Raw genomic sequence first — 26587 nt, forward strand, 5'->3', positions numbered from 1 at the left:
ACTGTGATGACATTCATGACGACTAAGGCTAGTTTCTTTCAGGCAAAGTGGATTGATAATGCGATGAGTAACTGTAGAAGCTTATATTGAACCACAGCCTGATTGCTTTTAAAGTATATAGACATATCTGTCTGGTAATGGTTTCCAACTGTAAGTGAAGCCAAGGAAATAAAAGCATCAAGCAGCTCAGAAAGCTGAGTACCTAACAAAAAGGAAAAGAGGGAGTGAACAACACTCCAGACAATCGCAGTGCAGATTTAATTTATCTTACTAAGCACTTGGATTCTAGGGACATAAGTTGGATAAATTGCATGTAAGATGTAAAAGATACATGTATAATAAAGATACCTGGAATTGTACCACAAAATGGTTAGGCATTAATTTTCAGCCTTCAGGCAAAAGAGAATAAATTCACTAAGATCTTGACATGCTCTTCAATAATTTTATCATTACTGCCAAAGAAAGAGTTTCTCAAAAGTGTTGAAGTAACTAGAGAGCAGAAGACCTGCATAAAATCAATGTGATATATGGAATTCTATTTCAAACAGCTATGTAAGGGTGGTGGTAGTAGTGGTGGTGATCATCCTCGGGAGGTACTTATCTCTCTTCCCTAACCATAGCGAAAGCTTAGAATAGACATCAATTTTATGTCAGTGAAGCATGGCAGTATGAATTTGATGATTAGTAAATTTGGGAAATTGTGTCTTAGTCACGTGGAAATTTCGCATTGATTCATTGATGCCAATAGCTGTTGACATCTTGATATCACCCTGAAAAGGCTTCTTGTCTAGTTTGACATGGTAAATCTCATTTTTTTTATAGGAGTTTTTTAAAGCCACAGACAGCTGCTAAGGAACCTCTGATTTATACAAGAGACTTTCAGAACTATCCCTTATTTTCATTGTCCTATTATCCAACGGTTTCTCCATAGCTATATTCTGTTTTGATTTGAGATGACCGGCCCAGCTCAGAAACATCTTTTTTGATCTTGCTGCTCAGTCTTGTTCAGTGATTTTAGTTTAGCAGTTTTTATATTTGCCTAACACTTGAAATCCGTGAATGGATATAGATGCTTTTAGAGTTACTAAATTTTTCACGAACAAGGATGTTTTCACACATTGTGACTAAAAGATAGCAAATGCAGAAAGCATTTCCATTGGATCAGAATGCAGGAAACAGAGGGCACATTTATGCTTTGTTATAGAGTACAGTGATGAAATTTTTAAAAGAACTGCTGCCATATCATGAGATCAAAAAGTTGATCTCAGCACTGTACAGGTACTAGCCTTGATCCCCAAATCACTACTGTCATATTACCATAGTGCTATGACTTCTCTCTTAATGAAGCTATTTAACTGAATTGAAGGATTACACTGATACACTGTTTCTGCTCTACAGATACTTTTAATAGCTCATTGTGTGGCTCTCTGAGCCTTAAACCATATTGCCAAATCATGCAGACTATACGTATTTATGATACAGGCTTTTCATTTGGCAATTTCTACTAACTCTTAAAAAAAAAATAGTGCAGACATTTATGATTGCCTTGTCTAACTGACAGTCCTTCTGTTGCTTCCTTTTTTCTATAATTTTGGTTGTGTTCCTTTTGATCCAATCTGAGAAGGACAGAGGTCTCAGAGATCGGCAATTCTTACACGTTTTGCAAGGACTGATGGTATCATTGAGCAGAAAAACCCAATAAAATTTTCATTAGTTCTGCTTCTCAAAGAATTTTCTGTTTAGTGAAGAGACCTTTAGAGAGAATTAGAGCCCAAATCTGTCATTTTGAACATTCTCATTTTCCATTAAGCACAGCAATTTGCAAGATTAAATGCAAAGGAATATATCTCATTATTCATCATTATTTGGACTTCATCTGTTTCTGACTCCTAAAAGCTGATATGAAAATACACACACTTAATTTGTTTTACCAGTAAGTGTCTCTATTTTACTTCAGGATAACCCAAATATATTTATTCCTTCTGAAGTACAATAAATAGGTCAGCATTCACAGTTGAAATCACAGTTCCCCTGGATTCAGATTCCAGCAATGAAGTATGAGTGTATGAGTGATAGTTTGTTCCAATTAGTTTAATTATCTCAGGTATCACTGTGACTTCTTGTTGCTCAATTACTGTCAAACAGACCGCCCTTATAATCACGTTAACTGCCCCTTTTTCTAACCTCTACACTGAACACTTTCTGAAGGGATTTGTCTGTGTTTTTAGACATGCCTAGCTGAGTGAGAGCTACTTCTGATCTAATAGATGATTTGGTTGGTGCACAAGTGCATCTTTGACCTGCATTTAGAACATAGGCATATATGACCAGAGTCTCAGTTCTAGCTATTTTCTAATGTGCACAGAAGAGGAGAACAGACTCACAATGTTTTTCTGATTGTGCATCTGTTTTTACACTGGCCGTGGCCCTAGGACAGATCTGACCAAGCTGGGAGCGATTTCAAACAAATTAGCCTTGTCTATTAGCTGCAAAGAACTAATGATGTTCTGGTTTTCTACCTAGAACACAGGAGGAGAATCAGATCAGAAAAGAGTCGAACAGGTTTCAGGTCTGGAAGGTCTGGCTTATAAAATTGGAAATGGCTCAGAAGTTCAGGTGTGGTGATTTATAAGATTATACTTTTTATTCTGAAAACTATGACCCAATTCAATGTTTGATGTGAAGCTTTAAAATTCATCATCTGATACTTCTAATGTTAATAAAATAGTAAAATAGTGTAAATTTCTGCAGAAAGATAGTTACTCAGTGTTGCCCTGTCTAGTGATATATGATCTAGTGATAAAGGAGAAAGAATATACATACCTTGCACTACGTATAAAAGATTCTGTCATCAAACAAAGTATGTCTATTCCTTTATATAAGTTTTCTCTTTGGTGCTGACTATTTGGTGACTAATACAATTATATGAAGACAGTGTGAGGTGAGGAAGGGAAGGAACAGAGTCCATTATCTAATGTTGTTCCATAATAGGATATCATAATGATGGAATAGCAAGCATTTGAATATAATGGCTTGCAGCAGAGGAAGAGAGCCTGCCAAACTATTTCAATGAGATCAGGACTCTTTTAATGCCAAACTTGGCCTCTATAAACAAGATAAATCACAATTAAAATCTGTTAAAAATCAGTTAAATGGATTAAAAAAAAGTTTGTATGTACATATATACACCAAATCCAATGAAGTAATGGCAGTGTTCTTTGCTACAAATCCTTTTATTATAGACATGGTTTTAAAGATTTCTGACTGCTGCTTGTTCCAGCCCCCACTCACTGTTAGCACCCTGTCAACAGCACTGTTTCAACTGTCTAAACTGAAGCTGTGAAGTTATCTTGCCTAAAGACAGCCCTCCGCCAGTGAAAATAAAACAACAAAAAAGGTTCATGTATAAGTGCTTTTACACCAGATTGTTTCACAGGTCAGGTTTAGCGTGCAGCACCATGTGGAGATAAGTTAGCAGAATGAAGGCTAGCCACCTGTCTAGAGGGCAGATGGGCAAGTAGGTCCCAGTAAGGTCAGAAAGAGCAGAGAAGGCAAGAATCTTCCAAGGGTCCTCTTGTACTCCAGCAAGGAAGGGCTCAAGTGATATGAAAAACCATAACCAATTTATTTTTTCTAATATTTTTGCTATAATACTAATTGTTGCTACCATTCTCAGTAGAATGGAAAAAAAAAGTTTGTGAATGACAACTTGTCTGTGAAGTACTGTATAACAAGTGATATGTTTGCCAGTTTCCCTGAATTAGCCAGTCTTTCCCTCATGAATTTAATTATTTTGAAGTATCAGGAAGTGTGATCAGAAAGACAGAACATTTCCATCTTACTTTAATGTAAAAATTGAGAAATAACCTGAAGTAAGATAAACAAATGAGCTTGTGACTTTTTAGTACCTTAATAATATCTGTATAAAATCTCAAAGGCTTCTCTTCATTTAGATCAGATATTTCTTAGATATGACCCTGTGTCCCTTGACTTTGCCCCAGAATTGATTCAAGGATCAGATAAACTATGTAGGAGTGTTCTCAGTTCTCCAGTGAAAAGGCAGAGGGACTTTAACTCTTTGATAAGGTAATCTTCTCTTTTAATTATTTTTTTTGTCACTTAAATAGAATCATGTTACCCTAAAATAGACTCAGGTTGTGTGGTGGTTTTACTCAGGTGGGCAGCCGCGTTCCACCTCAGCCACTCTCTCACTCCTCCTCCTCAAAGGGGAAGGGGGAGAAAATACTATGCAAAGGGCTCAAGGACTGACATAAGGATGGGGAGATCGCTCAACAATTATTGTGATAGGCAGAACAGACTCAGACTAAGGAGACAGTATGATTTATTGACTATTACTAACAAGCTAGAGAAGTGGGAAACAAAGGAAAAACAAACAAACAAACAAAAACAAACAAACAAAAAAACCGCCTTCCCCCCATCCACCCTTTTCAACCTCCTCCCCCCAAGAGCAGTGCAGGGGAATGGGGGAATGGGGGAATGGGAGTCGAGGTCTGTCCCCAACACTTCGTCTCCGCCGCTCCCTCACGGTCCCTCCCTGCCCCTGCTCCACGCGGGGTCCCTCCCACGGGATGCCGTCCTTCCCGAACTGAGCCTGCGGGGGCTGCCCACAGGCAGCAGCTCTTCCAGCACTGCTCCCACACGGCTCCGTACCACGGGGTCCATCCATCCCCCAGGAGCAAACTGCTCCAGCACGGGTCCCCCACGGGCGGGCGGCAGCTCCCCCCAGACCCCCTGCTCCTGCGTGGGCTCCTCTCCACGGGCTGCAGCTCCGGCCCGGGGCCTGCTCCTGCGGGGGCTCTCCATGGGCCGCAGCCTCCTCCAGGCCACATCCACCTGCTCCACGTGGGCTCCTCCACGGGCTGCAGCGTGGAGATCTGCTCCGTGTGGGACCCATGGGCTGCAGGGGGACAGCCTGCTCCACCGGGGGCCTCTCCCTGCACAGCCCGCAGGGGAACTGCTGCTGCCTGCCTGGAGCACCTCCTGCCCTCCTGCTGCACTCACCTGGGGGGCTGCAGGGCTGGTGCTCACTCCTCTCCCTCCCCCAGCTGCTGTTCCCCAGCAGTTTTTTGCCCTGTCTTAAATATGCTCTCCCAGAGGCGCAAACAATATCGCTTATTGGCCTGGCTAACATGGCTAACATGGGGCACCTTCTGGATTCTTCTCGCAGAAGCCACTCCTATGTGTGACCTCCCACCCCCCCCCCCAAACCTTGTCATGTAAACCCACTACAAGTAGCCGTCCCATAGAACTCCCTTCAGATTCCTTTATTTTACTTGAAGTCCTTGTAATGTCGTACTGCCGTTCTTTCTTCACTGATCCACAGCTGGGTGGCTGTCACTTGAATTTTTAAGGATCTCGCACTTAACATCTACAATAGAAATAGCTCGAGTCCCCCTGCGCTTTCAGGGGTTGATGCAACCCGAGGCAAAACCTTTGGCGTTAATCACGACTGAGGTTTGAGGTTTTGCGTGCCTGCTGCTCCCCCTCCTCTCCTCAGCCGCGTCGAAGCCAAGAGCCGCACGGGCCGCTGCCTGCCCAAGCGCTGGCTTCGCGCCGGCCTCACCGCGCGCCCTGCACCGACCAGCGCTCCGCGTCCGCCGCTTAACGACCGTCTCCAGGCAGCGGCGGCGGCCGCCATGCCGGGCGGGCGGCGGGACGTGCTGGGGGTGCGCATCGCCCCGGCCCTGCTGCGCTTCGGGGCCGCGCTGCCGGGGCGCCGCTACCGCGCCGCGCTCAGCGTCCGCAACCTGCGCGCCGGGAGCTGCCGCCTCCGGCTGCTGCCGCCGCGCCGGCCCCAGGTGAGGGGCGGGAGGGGAGCGGAGCGGCCGCGGGGGGCCGCCCGCCTCGCAGCCCCGGGCTGTCGCCGGCCAGCCGTCGGCGCGGTGCCTCTGCGGCTCCGCCGGCGCGGCTGGGTGGGGGGAGAGCCTCGGGGGGACCCGCCCGGGGCCCCTTGCGCTCCTCGGGTTCAACCCCCCCATGAAAGCGTGTCACTGTGTTTAAAGTAGCTGGGTAACTGGATGAACGGGAAGGAAGGGGAGACAGCTCCTGGAGCCCAAGTTGTCTGAGTTAAGCCCCGTGACGGATCCGGAGGAGGCAGCCGGTGTCCTGGTTCACCTGTTGCTCCTCGTGAGGAAGGCTGGGTGTCGTTCTGGTAACGCCTGGGAAGCGACCTCGGGCAGGGCTTCCCGTGGGGCTGCTCAGCTGAAGCCCGAAAGTCAGAGTGAAACGGACTCGAGCCTCCCCCGTTCAGTGTTTTCCGGGGACCGAGAGCAATTCGCGGGCTAACTTGTTTGTTAAAGCCATCCCTCCAACAGAAGTGATTTAGCTTTCTCGTGTGTCATAGTGTATCAAGTTCTGCATGGTAACAGCTCCCACTTGACTTTGCTGCCTGGCTTTGCACTTTCCGGAAACGTAACCCTGCAAGCAGCAGGTGTTTTCCTTGTTTTGAGGAGGGCGCTGCAGAAATGGGCCGTCTTGCGGTGGTGTGAACACCAAATCTGTGAGGTGTTCCAGATCAGCTGCAGGTCACAGCTTTTGCAATTGTTTCTGCCAGGACTTCATAGTACTGATGGTAGCTTGATATTTCTGTATTGTACTCTTCTAAGTTTCCTGAGAGCAGTCCGTTCGCAGTGCTTGCTCGTGGAAGGCTTTCTCTGAAAAGGGATTTTTATTTTATTTTTTTCTCGTGATGGCATGATTCTGTATTCGCCTGATTAGTTCTGGAAATTGCAATGCCAGCCTTTTTCAATCTTTCCACTTCTAACCAGGTTAGCTCTTGGGAGGCAACCTGTGTGGGCTCTGTAAAACCCAGCCGTGGTTAGTAGCTTTATATTGGTCCTTCATCCAACTACCTTTTTTATCCGCTAATTACCTCAGAATTAGGACCAAAGTGTTGGGCTGGCATTGGGGTTGAACAGAAGCAGATGTTGCTTTGCGATCATAGCAACTAGCGCCATGAGGCAGCACTTTCCAAGTTAGTCATCAATGTAACTGTGAGACGATTCAGATACCTTGGATACTTTCACTCTCCCTATAATCAGCCTTTGTTTATAAGGGGAAGAGTTGTGAAGACGACATGCATTTTATCCCTCCCTAAATTTTGGAAAGTACGTGATGTGACAGCCTAATTTTTATGACACTGTCAGTGAAGCATTTCGGGATGAGTTGGGAGCTGTTGAGAGTGCTTCATTTGGTAGGGCTGTGCTTATTCTGGGTTTTGTTAGTTTTCATCAGCCTTGTCAATTTCTCACGTGCTTCAGAAGCGGAAGGGCGCTGTCAGTTTTAGAAGAGAAAAGGTTACTCGATCATAATTTATGAGGATGGTGACTGTGAGCAAAAAAAAAAAAAAGTATCTCCTGACTTAGTCTGAATATTTTCATGCCAGTGTGCATGAGATGCCCAATGTGAGAGCTAGGGGACAAGACTCCACTTTAGGTGTGTAGTTCCAGGAGCTTCTGTTGTGCTGCTCTTTCATTCCCAGACCTGGTGCTGCTCTCTGTGAGTACGTGGCTCTGAAATGGGTGACTTGGTGGTAAGTTTTCTGAAGCGTTCCATTTGTAGAGTGTGAGAACTGAAAATTAGCTGAGCTGCCACAGTGCACAGCTGAAAAATGCATTTCAAGGAATTCAGCTCACAGAGCAGTTTTCTGTAGGTTTCATTAAAAAATTGTTATTCCAAAATATTAATTTTCCCTTATACAGAATGAATATGCACGGCTGTTAATTCATTTTAGAGAAGTCTTTGCACACTTCAAAATCAAAGCATGATTACTGGCTGCCATTTCAAAATCAGCCCCATAATCTTGATGCATATTACATAACACATTTCCTTTAGTTGAGTATTTATACTGCTAGGGAAATTTTAAAGGAATCAACAAGTTGTAAATTGCCTTTACATATTCCAAGTAAAGATAGTACAGAAGACTTCAAGAATACTGGGATGACTGTTTCAGAAATAAACATTTATTAAACTGGACATACACAGCAGAAGCCTGTTATGCATAGAGTGACGTGAGTTGTAAGGATACCGAGGCATCGGAGAATCTCTTGATCTTGCTACGAAGCTTTCTTAGGAACGTGGTAGCTGTGGGACTCTTTCTACATGCTTGTAGGTTGCTCGTGTGTCCTCTGCTCAAGGAAAGATGTGGTGGTGCTGGATATTATCAGATGCATACAGACAGCAACAAATCCAGACTACTTTTTTTTTTTTTTTTTTTGAGGGAGGAGAAAAGTACTTTGCATCAGCTGCTTCTGTTCTTTTCCTTTCATGCTTCAGCCTCCTTCCCCCTCCACCCAAAGAATTAGAGGTGCATGGGCCATGGGCCCTTCAGGAAGATTTTTTCAATGTATAGTGATACTTTCATTTGAATCCAGCTGAGTGTAGGTCAGGTCTACAGACTATTCTTAGGCTGTTTTGGACTGAGATTTAATTCTTCTTGCTTTCTCAGATACTGAAAAGATTCTGTATGAAGTAGTATCTGACCTTATCTTATGGTGCTTCAGAGGGTTTATGGCAACAGCAGCAAAAGCTAGAGCTCTCTTGAAAGGATTACAAACAGTATTTTGTCAACTCATCAAATTACATTAAAGCGTTGATTTAGTATTCTTTCTGCCTTTCTGTTTTACTGTAAAAAGGAAAAAGGAAAAACAACATCAATATAAATAAGTAGGAAGAAGAATTTCTTCATTCTTTAAATCAATCTGTGTTACTCTGAAAAATGAACCATATATATATGTTTTTCAATCTTAAAAATGAAAAATTGATTAAATATTTGGGGTTTTTTTGCACTGCAGTTTAAACTGATTGTGGAAAATCCAGAAAAGCCTGTTGCACCTGGACTTCAAGTCAAAGCTGTTGTAGAATATTATCCTGAGAGTGAGGAAGATCTCGAAGACAGACTACTTCTTTTAATAGAAGAAGATGTAGTTGATATCCCCCTGCTTGGGTATGGAGGTCAAAAGTTCATATTTTGCTGTTACTGTTTTCAGTTTAATCTTGTGGAAAATTTGCTAACACCTGTCACATATGGCTACATAACTAAGCTATCAACTGTAATGAAAATGAATAGCAAGTTTCTTTACAATTTTTTTTTCCTATAACAGTACACAGGTAAGAAGACAATTGGGATGGTGGTGCTCCAAGATCCTATAGAGGCTTTGAGTTCTTGTTTTTGCTTTACTCTATATTGGTTGTGATAATGCTGATGACTTCTAATTCTACACCAGCATTAGACAAGTTGACATTTACTTTTAATCTTTTTTTGTCCTTATTGCACCACTTATAATGATAATAATAATAAAAAACCTAAACAAGCAAAAACCAAACATACTGTTCGTATTCAGTTGGGATTATAGTGAAGAACAGTTTGTTTAATTCTAAAGATATGGTTTATGTCACACGTGCAAGTATCATTTCATCAGTCCATGTGTTTTTGTGTGCATACCTATGTGTCTAAACATATATGTTGTGTATTGTATATAATCTGTATATTGGTTGGAAAAGGTAAGCTTCTAAATAATACTTCATCAGACTTAGGCTAGATATTTATCTGAGGATGAGGATTTGGGATGGAATTGTTCTGGAAGACCTTTCTCTCCCTTGTCTATAAAGAAAAAACAGAATGACAACAGGTCCAGCTCTCAGGTGCCTAAGTTAGGATAGGTGAATCCCCTCTCTACATAAACTAATGCAAATCATAGTTTTCATGAAAATCTCAACATTAGAAATTCCGTTTACAGGTGGAAAGGAATTTCCCTGGAGACTATTCGATATGAGTTGTTTTAAAAAATAAAACAAATCCACAAACTTCTTATGCTAGCCTGAAATGCATAAGGTTTTGCCTTCAGATGGGCACTACTTGCTCTGTCATTTTATTTATCTGTTATGTTGTGATCTTTTTTCCCTGATTTGCTTTTTCTCTTTTCATCTTAAAAGCACCTTATTTTAGTTGCATACTTTTTGCTTCCTGGGCTAGCAGTTCCTTAGCCACAGGTCAAATGTCATGTTCATACTACTGTTATCAGCCTTAATATTAGAATACCCTGAGATCAAATGAAATAAGTTGGTATTGTTACAATATTATTGTTATTGCTAACTTCTTATCAAGTTTAATAATTAAGTTTTATTATTATTTATATTGTTAACTTATTATATAGTTATTGTTGACTGCTTTGGACAGATTTCACTTTGGACAATAAAGCTACTGGCAATTCCTTTCTGGAAAGGACTTCCAGTAGAGAGCTAAGTATTTAAAATCCTTGTGTTTAATATTCTTTTGCAGGGGAAAAAATAATAGGGTATAACTGATTATTAGCTTTCTGTGTAAAAAACAAAACTAAATATACTTAATACTTTTAAATCAGTCCTCTCCCAAATCAGTTTTGTCATGCATGCCTGTTGTTTACAGATAGATGATAGTTATTGCACTGAAGGGTCACTAAATACCAAACATATTTTTCTTTACAGAGTTTTGAATATGCCATTTATCATTTAGAGAAAATAATATAGGTAGTATAAGAACTCGTTGGTTGAAAAGTATTAGTCAAAAGCTTTTTTTTTTTTTTTTTCAACATAAAGTTATCACTATGAAATGTGCACAGAAGTCTTTAATTTGATGGAATACACTAAAAATATTTTAAAGGAAATATTTGCATGTTCTGTTTTGGAGGGTCCCAGTGTTGTGTCCTGTCCTCTTTTTCCCTCCAACTGGAATTAGTATAATTTATTAATATATTATTTTTATTAGTTGTATAATTCCAGTATGTTTGTTCTTCCTAATTAAATTTTTAACTTTTTTTTTTACATTTTAAATAACATTTTATTGTTTCTGCTGAGATATCATCAATAATTTAATATGCATTCATCCTATTTTTCCTGAAGTGTCAAGTTGGCATACATAATTTGATTTTTTTAAGGATATACTTAGATTTATGTCTGTGTTGTATGCATTTTTTTGACATGTGCAGAATTATCAGCCACAGATTTTGGCCGGTTCAAATATAGTGTTTATTTCTATTTTCTAGGGTGCATGACTCTAAGACTGTGTACTGGCAGTACTTGCACAAAAAGTACTTGCGCATCTAACAAAAAGAATTACATTTTAAAGTATGTGAAAACTAGTTCAGAAATTTCATAAACCCAAGATATGTTATGGTATAGAAAATATTTGGAAGTTGTTGATATTATTTAGACTGGCCTCTTTCAATGTCTGCCACTTCTCTTACCTGTTCACTTATTTTCAGTTTTCAATCTTTGGAATTGTTGTTTTTCACCTTTTATTTCAGTATGGATTACTGCATACGTACAAATGTGTAATTCTCTATGAACTTGTAGAAAACCTGAGTCTGCATGTTTTGCCCGTGGAATCTTATTGAAAGAAAAGTTCACGGCCAGTTTAGGAGAAAAGCATGAAGAGATTTATCCTTTTTGCCAACAATTTGTGCAATTCCTTCGATCACATCTGCTGTTCATTTTAAGATAATCATTAGTCTGGGAAGCGATTCACTGAGAATGTAGGAAAAGCTTGTTTCCCATACAACATCAGACTGCAGTAACTTTTAACTTATTTTTGTAACTACTTATTTGGTTAAAAATATCACCAAAATAATTTTATTTCCATTGTGCTTTAGTGAAAATTAATAGTGAAATTAATATCATAGTTGTTTGAAATGCAAATGAAATACCTTTTACGTGTCTGCCTGGCACACGTGACTAGCTCAGTGGTTAACCGTATTGATTTGTCACTCATGTATTTCCTATCAGTTTTGGAGACCACACAGTGCACTTAGTGTATCTTGATAGCGCCATGGACTCTTGATGTGCTCAGTAATAACAGATGTAATGAATTAATTTAGTAAATATTTAGTAAAATTTAGTAAATATTTGATAGCAATAGAAAATATTTATACTCAAGATTTGGGATTGTTTCAATCAAACCAGAGAGTTATGGGTTGATTTTTAGTGTGTCTGTGTGTGTAAATGATTCGCTGAAACTCCACATCCTTGCTTTTTCTTTGAAGTATATTAATTAGGGTTTGTTTGTTTTAACAAAATGTTTAGAAAATGTTTGAAATTAGACATTTCCAGGCTAACTTCCATCTTGAAGAGAGAGGGGGAGACGGAGAAGCCACAAAATAACCCCACCCTATGTTTAAATAATAACATTAGTGTAAAAAAAGTATATCTCTTAACTCTTCTCTCTCTCTTTTGTGGAAGGATCACTATCTACTAGGAATTGCCATTAGAATTTATTCTTATTCCTGTCTACTTGGGTAGTTATATATTTGGGACTTGAGTAGAAAGATACTTAGTTTCATATTTCTTATGAAAATTCTTGGAAGAATGTCTAAATAATTGGTACGTGTCAGGTCTTCAAAATAGTTTTAATTGTGCTCTGATCTTGACAGCAGTTTCCTGGTGCCTTTTTTTTCCTGGTGCCCCCCCAGTTTAAACCATGCCTTTGAGGAATTCAATATTTTTTTTTGCATTACAATAAATTATTAAATAGCATTAAAACCAAGTTATTGCCCAAGAGGAAGTTCATTTGTTTCATTTTGATCCCCCCCAATGTCCTTTCCTTCCCACCACCTCCCACTTGCTTGCTCCTGTACTTGGTGAAAGAGCTTTTATGGGTAGGGTCCACCCAGCTTGGCCAAGGAGGCTGTCTTCCTTCTGTTCGTCTTCGGTACAGCACTTAGTACGGACCACGAGATGCAATTGCTCCTGCATGTTCCTATTTTTGGTTAAGAGGAGGTGGACGTCTATGCCCATGTAAAATCCTAATTCATTTTGAACACAATTTTACATGATGTCAAACGTGGGCTTGTATTAGAAATAGGGGGCTTCACGAGTTTGCTGAAGCAAGTAGTAGCTTTTCATTAAGTCTAAGCAGTACCCAATCCAGTGGTCATGCTTGCTGAGGCTCTTAAATAAGTAACAGAAAGAACTTGTGTCATTATACGCTTCCTATGTTTTAACGAGTTCTGCTGAAGCCATGTGAAGTATCTATAAAACAAGAAGACTGTAAATTGAAATTGGTGTGCATGTTTTTTCCCTGCTTTTAGTTCAGGCAGCTGACAATGAAATATAGGGAATGTTAACTTTGGTGATACAACCAACTCAATACAGTGAACACTTTTCTAGTAAACTATTTAAAGTACATTGTATGACAATAAAGTATTTAGAGTTAAATAAAAATGTCTATATTCCATTTTGACTAATTGCTTGAGGATAACTTTCTTTTAAAGTTACAGTCATTAGTTATTAAATTAAATGTCTTTTGTGTCCTCTATGTGTGTTGTACTACTGGAGTGAGTTGCATAAACATTAGTAGGAGGACTAGAAGAAAAGCAGAACTCTTCCAACGTGGTGCTTAATCAAATTTGTTTAAAAATGCAAATGTATTTTCAACTTTGGGGAGAATATAACCATGCCTTCTCTCTGCAGATTAATTCCACGCTGCTATCTGGAAACTGAGTCTGAGATTAATTTTGGTACAGTGACTGCAAACAGTAAAGTAATTAGTAAAGAGATTAGTATTGCTAACCATGGATCATCATCAGGTGAATATTAAATGTGCATTGAATTATGAAAATATTTATTATCTTGGGAAATGTATTTTTTGGTGAGTTAACACCTCAGTGACTAAGTAGGAATTAACTGAAGTTCTGAGTTACGCATATTATGAGTATTACAGCTAAAGGTTCTTGTATTGAGTTTATGTGGCAAGTTTTTGGTAGTGGGGGGCTGCAGGAGTTGCCTCTGAGCAGAGCCCAGCAGCTGCCCCATGTCAGACCAGAGCCAGTGCCAACTGCTCCAAAAGGGACCTGCTGCTGGCCAGAGCCGAGCCAGGGAGTGATACTGGGTGGGACTCTGGGAGAGCAGAGTTAAGGAAGGGGAAAAACGCCATGCAACAGCAGCTGGGAGAGAGGAGTGAGAACATGTGAGGGAACCAGCCCTGCAGACCCATATGCCTTTTTTCCAACAGATTTTCTCCCCCTCTTTCTTCTGAGGAGGGGGAGTGAGAGAGCTGTGTGGTGGTGCTGAGCTACCTACCTATGTGTTTTGTAAGTGATCCATTCCTTCTGTAGGCAGTACTGTGTTTCTGCCTAGGGAAGAAAAATGTATTTGGAACTTTGCAGAATTTTAGGAGATCTCTACTCTTGAATCCAATCTGAGAGATGTAAAAATAACAGCTGATCATTATCTTAGTTGATCACTGGTTGCAGATGCATTTATAACTTGCACAATGTGAAACTTTTCACATTGTATAGGAACTAGTTCTAAACTGCTGCATGACACATGAAGGCTGCATGATGGAGTTTTGCAGTATTGGCCACATGCAAAATTAGAATTAAAGCAGTAGTTAACGAAGAATTTATCGAGGGCAGACAAAGGTAGAGCTGCTCAATCTGTGTGTGTAGTCTCTGAATCAGAACCCAGCAGGTTGTACTGGCAGGCATCATATAAACTACACCAGCAGAAGTGCTGTATGCAGCCTGTGAATCGAGGCATTTCGTATCTCGTGCTAAAAGTATGAGTACTTTGTTCCTGCTTGTGATGTCATGTTAGAGATCAGCTGTTGTTTGAGGTAAAACAGTGTGTTTCCTGCAACATTTGAAACAATTGCTTGCTACCTATAATGACAAAAAATTAGTGCTGCTGGTGAAATACACACTTAGTAATCTTTTCACATTTAAAAAATGTTTGTATGACAGAGAAAGATTAACTGTTCTCCTCTGCAATGAATTGGGTAGTGTATGAATCAAGTCATGAAAAGTATTGCTATTTGCAGGTAATAGATCTCTCTTTGGATTTGCGAAATTTCTAGACTGTGGCTGCCTAGAGCTGTGCATAAAATATTCCAAAATTTATAAAAATGTTACTTATAGTGGCTTTGTGATATAATCAGTTCTGTTTGGAATGTAAGTACCTTTCCTGTTACGGTGACGACTTGCACAGTTGCATTGGATACGTGGATGTTTTATTTCAAAAATCCTGGGAAGAATCCTGTACTCTGTTAGAAATAGTTTTGAAAAAGGTTGACTTTGTTTCCTGTTTCCATAAGAAAATGTACTGCTTGTAAATGCCTGCTTTATGTCATTTGTGAATCCAAATGTTTTATAGGAAAATATCAATCTACAACTTCTAAGTGTAATGTATTATTCCTTTTAGGTACATTTAAGATATCATATGATGGGGTTGTCTTGCTTAACATAGAACCTACCAGTGGAGTGGTGGAGCCTGATTCTTTAAAGGTGGTTAAAGTGGATATCTGTACAGATGTCCCAAGAGTCATCAAAGAAGTGATAAAGTGAGTGAGTATGGCTGATGGAATCCAGGTCTATACATTTTTTAAAGTTAATTCTAAAGATTTTACTACGAATTTGTTTGCTATATATATAAAGCTCCCAAGTGTCAATTCCTGTCTTCAACACTTAGTTTCATTAAATGAATTTGATGTTTATATTATCTCCATGGAACAGCGATGCACAGGTGGTGTACCTGGCTGGTTTGTTTTTTTAGAATTTTCTTACAAGTTGTAATTACATGGCATGTGAGCACATCTTTGTGTGCTGCTAACCAAGAGCTTCTGCATCTTCTACATGCTGTGTTCTGTACCTTCCACACCACTGATTTTTTCCAGCCTTCTGTAGTTTTGCTTTTTCTTTTGGTTGGATGTGTTTCACTAGTCTCAGAAACGTTATGATGTCCATTGGTGTATCTTATTTTCAACAGAAGGAATCTATTCAAAAACATTACCTCTTTCAAGAATAAACTATTTTTGAGTTCCCACCTTGTCTTCTTTCAAATTCTAAATATAGACTTTTTAGGCAGTGTCAGAATTTGGAGTTAATACAAATCTGGAAAGTCCTTTTCAATCCTATATTCTTCTACTAGCAAAAAGGGTATGTGTGTTATTTTTTCCTGTTCTGTTTCATTATGGTATTTAAATTAAGAAGATCTTTGACTTAAAGTTGAGCTCTTATTCCTGTTCTTGCATTTTGTAGCCCATTGGAAAAAGAAATTAAATGAAACGAGAAGAATTCTATTAGTTATTGACAGAGGAGCTTGTATGTGTATTTGGCATCACGATTACATCCGCCTTCATATGAAAGGCGTTTCTTTGGTTATTGAGTTTCAACCTTTTGATTGCGAAGTGTCACACGTTCTGCCTTTCCTTCTTTGAACTCCAGGCTACTATTACTGTCTTCATCACCCTATGTTGGTTAAGCAGCCACTGCCTTCTGCAGTCTAGTTTAGATTTGTACAGTGTCTATATGACCCTTTGGGTTTTGTGCTATCATCATGAATAAGCACTCAGGAAGGAATAGCAGCAGTTCTGTGCTTACTCAGATGAACTTCTTCCCCAGTTGCCTGAGAGGAAAATTGTGAAGTATACACCAAAATAGGCAGCTAGACATAACTGTCAGAGGTAAAAGAGCAATATATCATCTGTGGACATCTCTGATTCTTTTGAGGTGCTATTCCTATCGTTTCAAACAATAGTCTGCCAACACAACTAAGAAGAGTAGGGGGAGGGAAAAAAAAGTGAAAATTGAAGAAGTCTCCCCAAAACCTCCCATTTTAATGTGTGATTCCTTGTGATTGGTAATATATCTATTAGGTGTTGTATTGTCAAGTACACATTTTTTTTGCTTAGGTTATCTACGGAGAGATGACAATTTGAGTTGAAATGCTTTGATTTGATTTAGTTTTGCATAAAACAAATTGATTATTTCTAACATTTTTGTACATCACCTGTTACTGACAGAGTGGAGTTGGAAGGACGTGGCTGCACTGAAGTATGCATCAAAGCTGTTGTGGTTGAACAAATTCTGAAAGTTCTAGGAGTGTCTTGTGGAAATGTACTGGAATGCATTAATTTTGGATCGGTTTACTTTGGGTCTTCAAAGACTGAACAAATATGTTTATACAATAAAAGTCCAGAGTGTATGGACTGGGTAGCAATACTGGAAGACAATGGCATTGGAGGAGAGATGGTAAGAAAATGTTCTTTTTTTTAAAATTTATTTTAGTTGAAGACTTGTTTTTATTTCTGCATTTGCATTCTTTTCTCAACATTCATCTTCTAGCAGTGTTTTCTATGTCATGCTATTTCCTGATCAATAAACTTCCTGTCACTTCTGTACAATCAGCACATTTGCTTACTATATACTTACCTTGGAATTAAGTTTTTTCAGTATTTCTGTTTCACTGTGTGACACCATAGCATTAATGATAAGTATGTTTTCCTTCCTTCTCCACCTCCCCTGCCACTTTTTTTTTTCTTTTTTTTTTTTTCAGGAGTGGTTATGCTTGATTTACTGGATTTGTTATGATTTATTGGATTTGTTATGATGAAGCTATATAGGAGTTGTCAAAACATATTTTGGTATTCCAAGGTGTTAAATGCTTAGTTTCACTTGCTTTTCTTTGACAGTGAAGTAATCTGAGTGAGCATCACATTTTATAAAAAAGGGAATTAAAAACATTGACATAGAAGTAGTTAATTAGCTGAGTGATATGGAACTATTTATGTTATGTCTTCCTATTCGTTTTGAAAGATGTGAAACTATGCATGGGGAAAAAAGCAAAACCAAAGGGTAGTTAGAGCAGGCTGAACTGTTGATATATCCATATTTTGATTATTTTTTTAGGGAACAGATCTTCAGAGGAGTGCAGATGCTGTTTTACAAGATTTAAGCCTCATAAGTAAAACAGAAGATGTAGATGTTTCCACTTTGATCCTGTGCTTTCCCAATCAAGGAACCTTGCTACCTTATGAGAAATCTTTTCTTATGTTGTGCTTTAGTCCAAAGTGAGTTAATGGTCCCCAGGGAAGTAGTCACTGCACCAAGCCTGTTGGAGTTTACGAAGCATTTGGACTGTGCACTTAGTCACATGATCTGAATTTTTGGGTAGACCTGTGTGGTGCCGGGAGTTGGGCTCGGTTATCCTTGTGGGTCCCTTCCAACTCGGGATATTCTATGATTCTATGAAATTACAAACAAGAAAAAAAAAGTTTGTCTAAACTATTATGTAAAGAGATGTGTTAGAGAAATCATTTTAAGTTAATATGCAGATTTTTTTAATTACTTGATACTTATGTGTGTTAAAAGAAATTTCTTGGTGTGATACTACAAATGGTAAAGCCAAGTCAGAAGTGATTATCTGGGAGGTGTCTTATAATTCATTAAGGATGCCTTTGAACTAGGAATTGGATAAGCTTGTTTTGACTGAAGAATTTTATTAGATTTTTGCAAAGGGAACTGATTACTTCTCCAATTAAGTATGTTGAATCTCTAAAGATTGTTGAGGAAGTCGTGCGGTGTCGAATTAAATGCCTTTTTCAGGACTGCAGACTTATTTCATGAAGATGTTGCATATGTGCAGTGATAGGAAAGAATAGATATTTCATTACCAAGAGAATGAAACATTTGGAGAGCTTTCCTTACAATTACAAAATAGTAGAGGTAAAGGAGCATTTCTCCTTCAAGCAAGGGGGAGAAAAAGAAATAGAAAAAGCAAATTTTCTTACTGAAGCTCTTCTTTAAAGATTACGTGCACGTGAATCGCTTATAGAAAACTCTTGTAGATGTATGTGAATGGAAAGGATACCAAATGACTAGTATCATAATCATACATATAGTGTTCAGTTAAATTTACTTTTCCATTTTCTGTAAGGAAGTATAAAGGTCATTTAAAGCCGTAATCAATAGCAACAGCTGAATTAGGTGATGAAAAATGTTGTGTATTTTTTTTTTTGCCTTTTTTTTTCTTTCATCTTGTAATTAGACATTGTGACTCTTGCAGGAAATTTAAAAAGGCCTTTGGAGTGAATGACTTGTCACCAAAACAAGATTATGTACTGTTTCTGAGATTTGAGGCTGTTGGGAATAAAGATGGCTACCTGAAGGCCTGTGGTGATGGTACCACACCGATCACAAGTATGTTACAGAAACGTATAGTCGCTATCAGAAATGTATATCTGGATGATAAGATTGTATATCTTGATTTTTGTTTCTTAATCTTCCACTTAATAGTTTTATGGGAAACTTGTGTCTATCTTATTCATATCAATAAAAAAAAAATTGCATCTTTTAAGCCTCAGCACAAAAATCTGTTCTAATCATGAGTAGAAAGAAAAGCTAGTAGTAAACACCTAAAACTTAAATATAACGGTAAATATTTCGAATGGAGGGAAAAAAAAACACAACAGCAGCTGTTTGCAAGTTACCAGCACTTTGGTAATAATAGCTCCATGCGTTTTCAAGTGAGTATCTGTTCATCCTCAAATTTCTTAATGAAGGAACAATACAATACCTAGCTGTCATTATAAGTAAGCCTATCTGAGTTCAAAGTTTATAGAATACTGCATCATAAATCATACTGTATAACCGTATGGCTCTGCTTTTGCAACTGTACAACTATAGTATGAATTTTCTGCTTGTTAGCTAAAACAAGTGACAAGGTTTATTGTGTTTTTTGTCTATTTTATGTGTGTATGTGTCTTTCTAATACAGTGAATCATCCTCATCACACTGAGTTGGCTTTGAAAGGTTCTGGGATTCCTGTCATGTTAACTTTTAATCCAGGACCAGTTATTAAGTTTATGGACTGTTTCTCGGGTGAACAAACACAAGTTCTGTGCACACTCAAAAATGAATCTGAGTCCCTTCCAGTAAAATTCAGTTTCCGCAAGACTGCTCACTTTAATATTTCTCCTGAAAAAGGAAAAGTAAAAAAATGTTCTACAAAGGTAATTACCTCTTTCCCATAGATTATGTAGACAAACAGATTATTTTACTCTACATGGGTCAGTAGTAGATTTTTTTTAATTAAAATAGAATAGTTTCATTTCAGTAGCCATGATATTTAATATCAGCCAAATGTATATTTTTTTTTCCTGCTTTTGTAGAGTTGTTTAATGCTCTTACCTGTACTTCAGGAAGCAACAGGTATTATTTTAAATTTGGAAAAGATAATTGTAGTACTAAGGAAACTTGACGCAGGTTTTGCCTGGCTTTACTTTTTTTTTGGAATTTTACTGACTTGAGCAGAGTAATTTAAACTCAGACCTTTGTTAGGATTATTTTTATTTCCTTCCCTTAATCACAAATACCTGAGTAACATATTTCTTTAATGGAGGAAGCTATGTTAATTTTAAGTTGAATATGGAGGCATTTATAATTTAACAAAACTCTAACTCGGGAAACAAGAGAACAAAGTGTCTCAGAAATGAGATAGTAAGAATTTATTGATGTTCTAATATGTAGCAATATATATGTTGCTAATCTAAGTGTAGCCATTGGCACATTTTTAAAGCACAGGGTTAAATACATACCTTTAGGAGTAACTGGGGAGGGAAGTAACTCAAACAGGTAATTATATAACTTCTCTTTGCTTTTCTTTCCTTCATAATGTCTCATAACTTTTCTTTTACAGGATGTGATATTTTCATTTTCTCCGCATCAAATAGGAACATTTAAAGTGAAGCAAGTTGTTGATATCATTGGTACAGGACTAGAAAAAAATAATTTACAGGTTTCGAAGACAAAATCTTTTCACCAAATATACCTGAGCTTGATTGGTGTGTGCAAATCTAAGCCAAAAAACATTCTATTCAAAATTAATCCTGGTAAGATACTAAAAAGATAAGTGCTACATGATAAAACATTTTCAGAAGTACGCTTTTAACATTTTTGTAGAGATTTTTTCACTTACTATTTTAGTTTTTTAAAAAAGTAATTTCTCTTTGGGAGTTGAGAGAATGCTCAAGTCTATAATGTATATCCAAAAAACTATGAAATAATGGCAAGAAAAAATGGCTTATATTGTAACAAAAATGGAACTCCTAAAGTATAATTTTTCATCGTTACGTTTATTTAACTTTTATACATCAGAAAATGAAGGTTTCAGTTTTTGACAGACGCCATTACACAGTGCTAATATGCTCAAGTTTTCAACAGAGAGAGGTAAAGCACAGGGGGAAAAAAGTTAGATGGACAACAGGGTATTGTTTATTGGCTGTAAGTCACTACTGCCAGATGAATTTGCCAGTTAATACTGCTTGCTAGCTGGCTGTATCCATTGATTCTTCCCATCCGATGAAGCCCATGACAGCCTAAAAATATTTCAGGTTATACAGTAATTGGCCTCTTGATAAATTTTTCCTCATGGTATCATGTTCCTAATTTGTTTGATGAACAACCACTCAACAGTAGATTTGACTAAGCCTGTTGCTGGATTTTAAAACCAGTCATGGAAAACTTATCTTTTTGTGGCATCAAATGTGCCGTAGCATCTGCAGGTAGTACTAGTGCAACACCGCTGTACTGTATAGTGGTGCATCTGGTTTCTGTGTGTAGATAAATTAGAGGAGGGTAGCTGAATACTCCTTAACATACTGCTGCCCACTTGAAGATGTCTTGATTAATGGAAAAACAGAAAGACAATATTCATTTTATTTAATGAAAGTATTGAGGGGAAGTAAAAACAGGCAGTCATTGGATGAAACGTGGAGTCGCCTACAAAACTGCTGTTCTTTCTACAAGAATCAGAGTGGTTGATAAGCTACTGGACGTTTTTGGTACTCTCAGGTAGGTATTTCATATCTAGGGCAATCAAGAATTGATGAGAAACTACAGTTTTAATAATTCCCAGAACTTCTGATGATTATTTGTATGAAATCCAGAATCTGTGTTTCTCCTGTATCAAAAGTACAATTAAAATACATTTCTGTGGATCAACGTCTTAATGTTTTAGTTCATATTTTGAGTCCATATGAAATATGTACTTATAATAAATTTCCAAAGAGCTCTTGATTGTATATGTGTGTATAGAATCATAGAGTGGCTTGGGCTGGAAGGGACCTTACAGATCATCTAATTTCAGCCACCCTGCCATGGGCAGGGACACCTCCCATCAGAGCAGGTTTTCCAAAGCCCCATCCAGCCTGGCCTTGAACGCATCCACGGATGAGGCATCCACAGCTTCTCTGGGCAACCTGTGCCAGGGCCTTGCCACCCTCTGAGTGAATAATTTCTTCCTTGCATCTAATCTAAAGCTACACTCTTTTAGCTTAACCCTGTTACCCCTTATCCTATCACTATCTTCCCTGATAAAAAGTCCCTCCCCATCTTTCTTGTAAGCCCCCTCTAAGTACTGAAAGGCTGCTGTAAGGTCCCCCCAGAACCTTCTCTTCCCTAGGCTAAATAACCTCAACGTTCTCAGCCTGTCTTCGTATTAGAGGTGTTCTAGACCTCTGATCACGTTTGTGGCCGTACTCTGGAACTGCTCTGATGGGTTCAGGTCTCTCAGGCTGGGGGCCCTAGGCTGAATGCAGCACTCCCAGCAGCGTCTCAAGAGAGCAGCATAGAGGGGAAGAGTCACCTCCCTGGACCTTCTGGCCACGTTCCTTTTGATGCAGCCCAGGGTACAGTTGGCTTTCTGGGCTGCAGGTGTACATTGCTGGTCCATGCCAAGCTTTTTGCCTACCAGTACCCCTAAGTCCTTCTCTGCAGGGCTGCTCTCTATCCATTCATTGCCTAGCCTATATTCATGTTTGGGATTGTGCTAACCCAGGTGCAGGACCTTGCACTTGGCCTTGCTGCACTGCTTGAGTTTCATACAGGCCTGCCTACCAAGGTCTCTCTGGATGGTATCCCTTCACTCCAGTGTGTTGACTGCACTGCACAGCTTGGTGTCATCAGCAAAATTCCTGAGGGTGCACTCAATCCCCCTGTCCGTGTCACCAACAAATTGTGCTGGTCCCAGTACTGGCCCCTGAGGAACACCACTAGTTACTGATCTCTGCTTGGATGCTTGAGCTGTTGAGTGCAACCATCCAGCAACCTTGCCCACTGGGTGGTCCATCTGTTAAGCCCACATCTGTCCTATTTAGAGATAGTGTTGCTGTGTGGGACAGTGTCAAAAGCTTTGCAGAAGTTCAGGTAGATGATGTCAGTTGCTTTTTCTTATCCACCAATGCTGTAACCCTGTCATAGGAAGCCACCAAATTTGTCAGGCAAGATTTGGCCTTAGTGAAGCCATGTTGGCTGTCAGCAGTCACCTCCTTATTTTCCAAGTGCCTTTACACAGTTTCCAGGAGGATGTGCTCCATGATCTTGCCAGGCACAGAGGTGAGACTGACTGGCCTGTAGTTCCCTGGGTCGTCTTTTTTTTTTCCCCCTTTTTAAAGATGAGGCCTATGTGTCCCCTTTTCTAGTCATTGAGAAGTTCACTGGGCTGCCCCAACATTTAAATATGATGGACAGTGGCTTAGCAGCTTCATCTGCCAGTTCCCTCAAGTCCCTTGGATGCATCTCATGAGGTTCCTTAGATGGTCTTGCACTTGATCTTCTTCTCCTGCAGTGGTGGTCTTTATTCTGCCAGTCCCTGCCTTTGGATTCGATGGCTTAGGTTGTGTGGCTAGAGCACTTCTGGTGAAGATTGAAGCAAAAAAGTTGAGTACCTCAGCATTCTCTGTGTCAGTTGTGTATGTAAAATGTACGCTCATAAACACTTGCAGCATACACACATGCATATTTTTACATATATATATAATTTTTTTCAAATGGTAATGATCGTCAGAGTTTAAACTTTATCAATACGTCTTTATTTCCTTCTCACATTCAATGCCCTTAGTGGCTGTCAGCTTTTCTAAATGCTGTTTTCTACCATTTATTCTCTTAGTGACCCCATTCTGCTCCAGCTTGCAGGCTAATAAAGATGTTATGAAGAATATCTCTGTTATATAGGCTACTGATACCCATGTTTTGCTTTTAAGCTTCACTGAGGTGTGGGGGGAATGTGAAGTTTTTTAGATCGTTATATCAACGGACTATGTTTTCCTGTTCACTTCTCCCAGTCTCTGTGGTTAAGTTTGTGTGCTTGCTTGTGTGTCTTCAATAGTTTGGACAACAGAAAATAGTTATTCTTGTAGCCATTTTAGACAAATTAGGGTTAAGGCTAAAGTAGATAGAACTACTGTGTTTAATGTATCAGTTTTCATGGGGGGAGGAAGGTGCAGTCCAATAATTTATTTATTTATTTTTAGTGCTGCTTTAAACATGTATCTTTGTATAAGGAGAGGTGAGCAAACACAAGGACTTTTTGCTGTCATCATTTTCCTCTGATCTATACGTGCTTTTCTAAAATTTCAGTGAAAAATATTTGAGCTCTCTTTTAAGCTGTGGTAGCTTGGGAGTCTTTGTCAAAAACTTGCTTTTGCAGCCCTTGTGACAAGCTTTAGGACACTGCAGACAGTGTCGTCACAGTTGTGGCTCTAAGTGTGTGGTTGTGTGTACATGCAAGACAAAGTGCCCCAGCTGGACACAACAGAAGTGGTTTGGGCTCCAGTATTTGTTTGACTATGGTAAAAGTTGTTGGCTCTTGTTATGGCCCTCATGTCTGAGGAAAACAGTAGGATGGATGACTGATTGTTGGGTTGCTGGCTGAACCATTGTAAATTATGAAATGTTTTGTCTGATATAGTACTTGAATTATATAAATATATAAATACTTATAGAATTTTGTTTCGAGAGGTCTGGTATAATTGTATGTAATGTGTTTTATTTGAATTTTAAGGTATAACACCAATGATTTCCAATGCAACTGGACAATTTGTAGCTGATGGCACAGGACAGTGCACTGATATTGCACCTGTGGCAATACTTAAATCAACCCAAACACAAATCCATACTCACCAGATAAACAGAAATTATAAGGGTGATGCATTTATAGCTTTTCCTAATGACCGCTCAGCCAGCATTAGGCCTAGCGAACGGAATAAAAAATACAGGTAACAAATTAAGCAAATATAATATTTAAAAATAATCATTTATATATACTGCACAGTAGATTAAGACTCATATGACAGCTTACTGTTTTTTTTCAGGCTGAAAGTTGTTTGAAATTCATTAACCTTGAACCTCTTGTACCTTTTTTTTTTTTTGGTGTGTTTGTGTGAAACTACAAATGTAGCTATTACAGTTTCAGTGTTTCATTTTATGGTTGCCTTTACAAGGTCAAATATTAATAATAAGCTGTGAAAAAATGAATGTTTGGGGTGAAATATATATGTAGCAAAATCAATATATTTTAGTTCTAAGAAAAGCCAGAATCATTTAATACAAATAATGAAACTGTGATTCTTTCTAAATATTTAGGACTATTTTTACGAAGACTGAGAGATATAATTACATAGATCCACAGTTTTCTTATACTGACTATGAACGACTGTTAAAAGAAGTACACAAGGAATACTATGCCAATTTCATTTCAAGTTTAAGGCAGCGTCGCTTGCAGAAAGATGCCACCAGGTAAGACTTTGTTTGAAGGATAAATAAATACTTGAGGCTTGTATGAAAAATATATATATACATGCAGAATAGATTTAGTGGTGCCAATCTTATGCCAAATTTTATCACATCCAGAAATGCTTATGGTCTTGGGATCTTCATTTATAAAGTACTCAAAACCAGTTTTGGTCAAACGTTGATTTAGACATTTAGAGATTACTTCCAGGGTAAAACTTACTATGTTCAGGGCCATGGAACTTGAAATAAAACCTAAGATGAACTTAAGATACCAGGTTTTAAGAAGAATTGCTTATGGCTCTTTGCAAAAAAGTGTTTATGGTTGTGTTGGAATTTTTTTTTATATATAATAAATTGTATGTATGTCTAATCAATATGTCTAGCTCACCCATAGTGATGGGTTCAATATGTGAGTTATAATATAACTTGTGTAGTGTAACAGAGAAGATCAAAGGATTGTACTGGCATTCTAGCCTTAACTAACACAAATTTATGGAGTAAGAATTTATCATATTTGCTTGGTATGTTGTGGAACAAACCTTGGAAAACTATAGTCTGGGAAAACTTTACATGACAGTTCTGATGCTTTTAATTTTATTAAAAAATAAATTTTATTAAAAAAATAGAAGCCTGTAAAACCTTCTAAGGCAAGAGAAGTAATACCTTAAGACTGGTAAGTCTCAAAACTCGTTATTTAAAAATGAATAGGGGCAGAGGGTTATTGCTGTAATTTCAATTTTAAGTTGTTCTGCGTACATATGTCATGATTCAAACAAGGCCTGCAGAGATGGATGTATTGTATTTTTTTCTGCATGCACAGGGTATATGGTTTTCTTGGAAAGCACTGGTATTGTGCTGTTTATATGACCATAATTTATACGACCATAACATATTCAAGGTGTGTTTCAAGAGCAGCAAGAACAGAAAGGCACATTTCACAATTACCAGATGAATTTATGGTTGTTATTGAAATCAGTATAATTTTCTAAATACTTGATATGAGACATCTGTGTAAGTTCTCTGGAAGTTTAAAATTGTATGGTTGCAGGTGAAATTGATTGGAGCTTAACCTTGATCAAGAAAAGTTAATTGATCAGAAAATTAGGCTGTAAGTGGTCCAGCTCAGACATACACGTTAAAGGATCCTTTGTAATCTTGTCATTTGTTATCTTTTAAGTGTTTGACTTTACAACATCATTGTTCTTTACGGTATATTCTAGACATGATATAATTACATTCTGGTAGCC

The 26587-nt window shown here is 38.5% G+C and overlaps 1 protein-coding gene across 9 annotated transcripts in view; it reads left to right on the forward strand.

Moving 5' to 3' along the window:
- The first annotated feature begins 5240 nt into the window (after positions 1-5240).
- LOC308187861 (cilia- and flagella-associated protein 47-like) overlaps positions 5241-26587 on the forward strand; it is a 307333-nt gene continuing 285986 nt past the window's right edge. For 8 of the 9 annotated variants that reach the window (XR_013944960.1, XM_080576253.1, XM_080576256.1 and 5 more), the window contains exons 1-11: positions 5241-5819; positions 8814-8965; positions 13465-13580; positions 15193-15331; positions 16793-17021; positions 17679-17839; positions 18835-18968; positions 19545-19780; positions 20467-20659; positions 24610-24823; positions 25191-25343. Coding sequence is in view for 8 of the 9 variants with exons in the window: in XM_080576253.1 (XP_080432379.1) it covers positions 5658-5819; positions 8814-8965; positions 13465-13580; positions 15193-15331; positions 16793-17021; positions 17679-17839; positions 18835-18968; positions 19545-19780; positions 20467-20659; positions 24610-24823; positions 25191-25343 (1889 nt within the window). In the remaining variant the exon portion in view is untranslated. Of the gene's footprint in view, positions 5820-8813; positions 8966-13464; positions 13581-15192; positions 15332-16792; positions 17022-17678; positions 17840-18834; positions 18969-19544; positions 19781-20466; positions 20660-20683; positions 21621-24609; positions 24824-25190; positions 25344-26587 lie in introns of those variants that run through there. The other variant, XM_080576258.1, reaches the window with a different exon arrangement.

Source organism: Anser brachyrhynchus (genome assembly GCF_964034855.1).
Source record: "Anser brachyrhynchus genome assembly, chromosome: 1".
NCBI lineage: Eukaryota > Metazoa > Chordata > Aves > Anseriformes > Anatidae > Anser > Anser brachyrhynchus.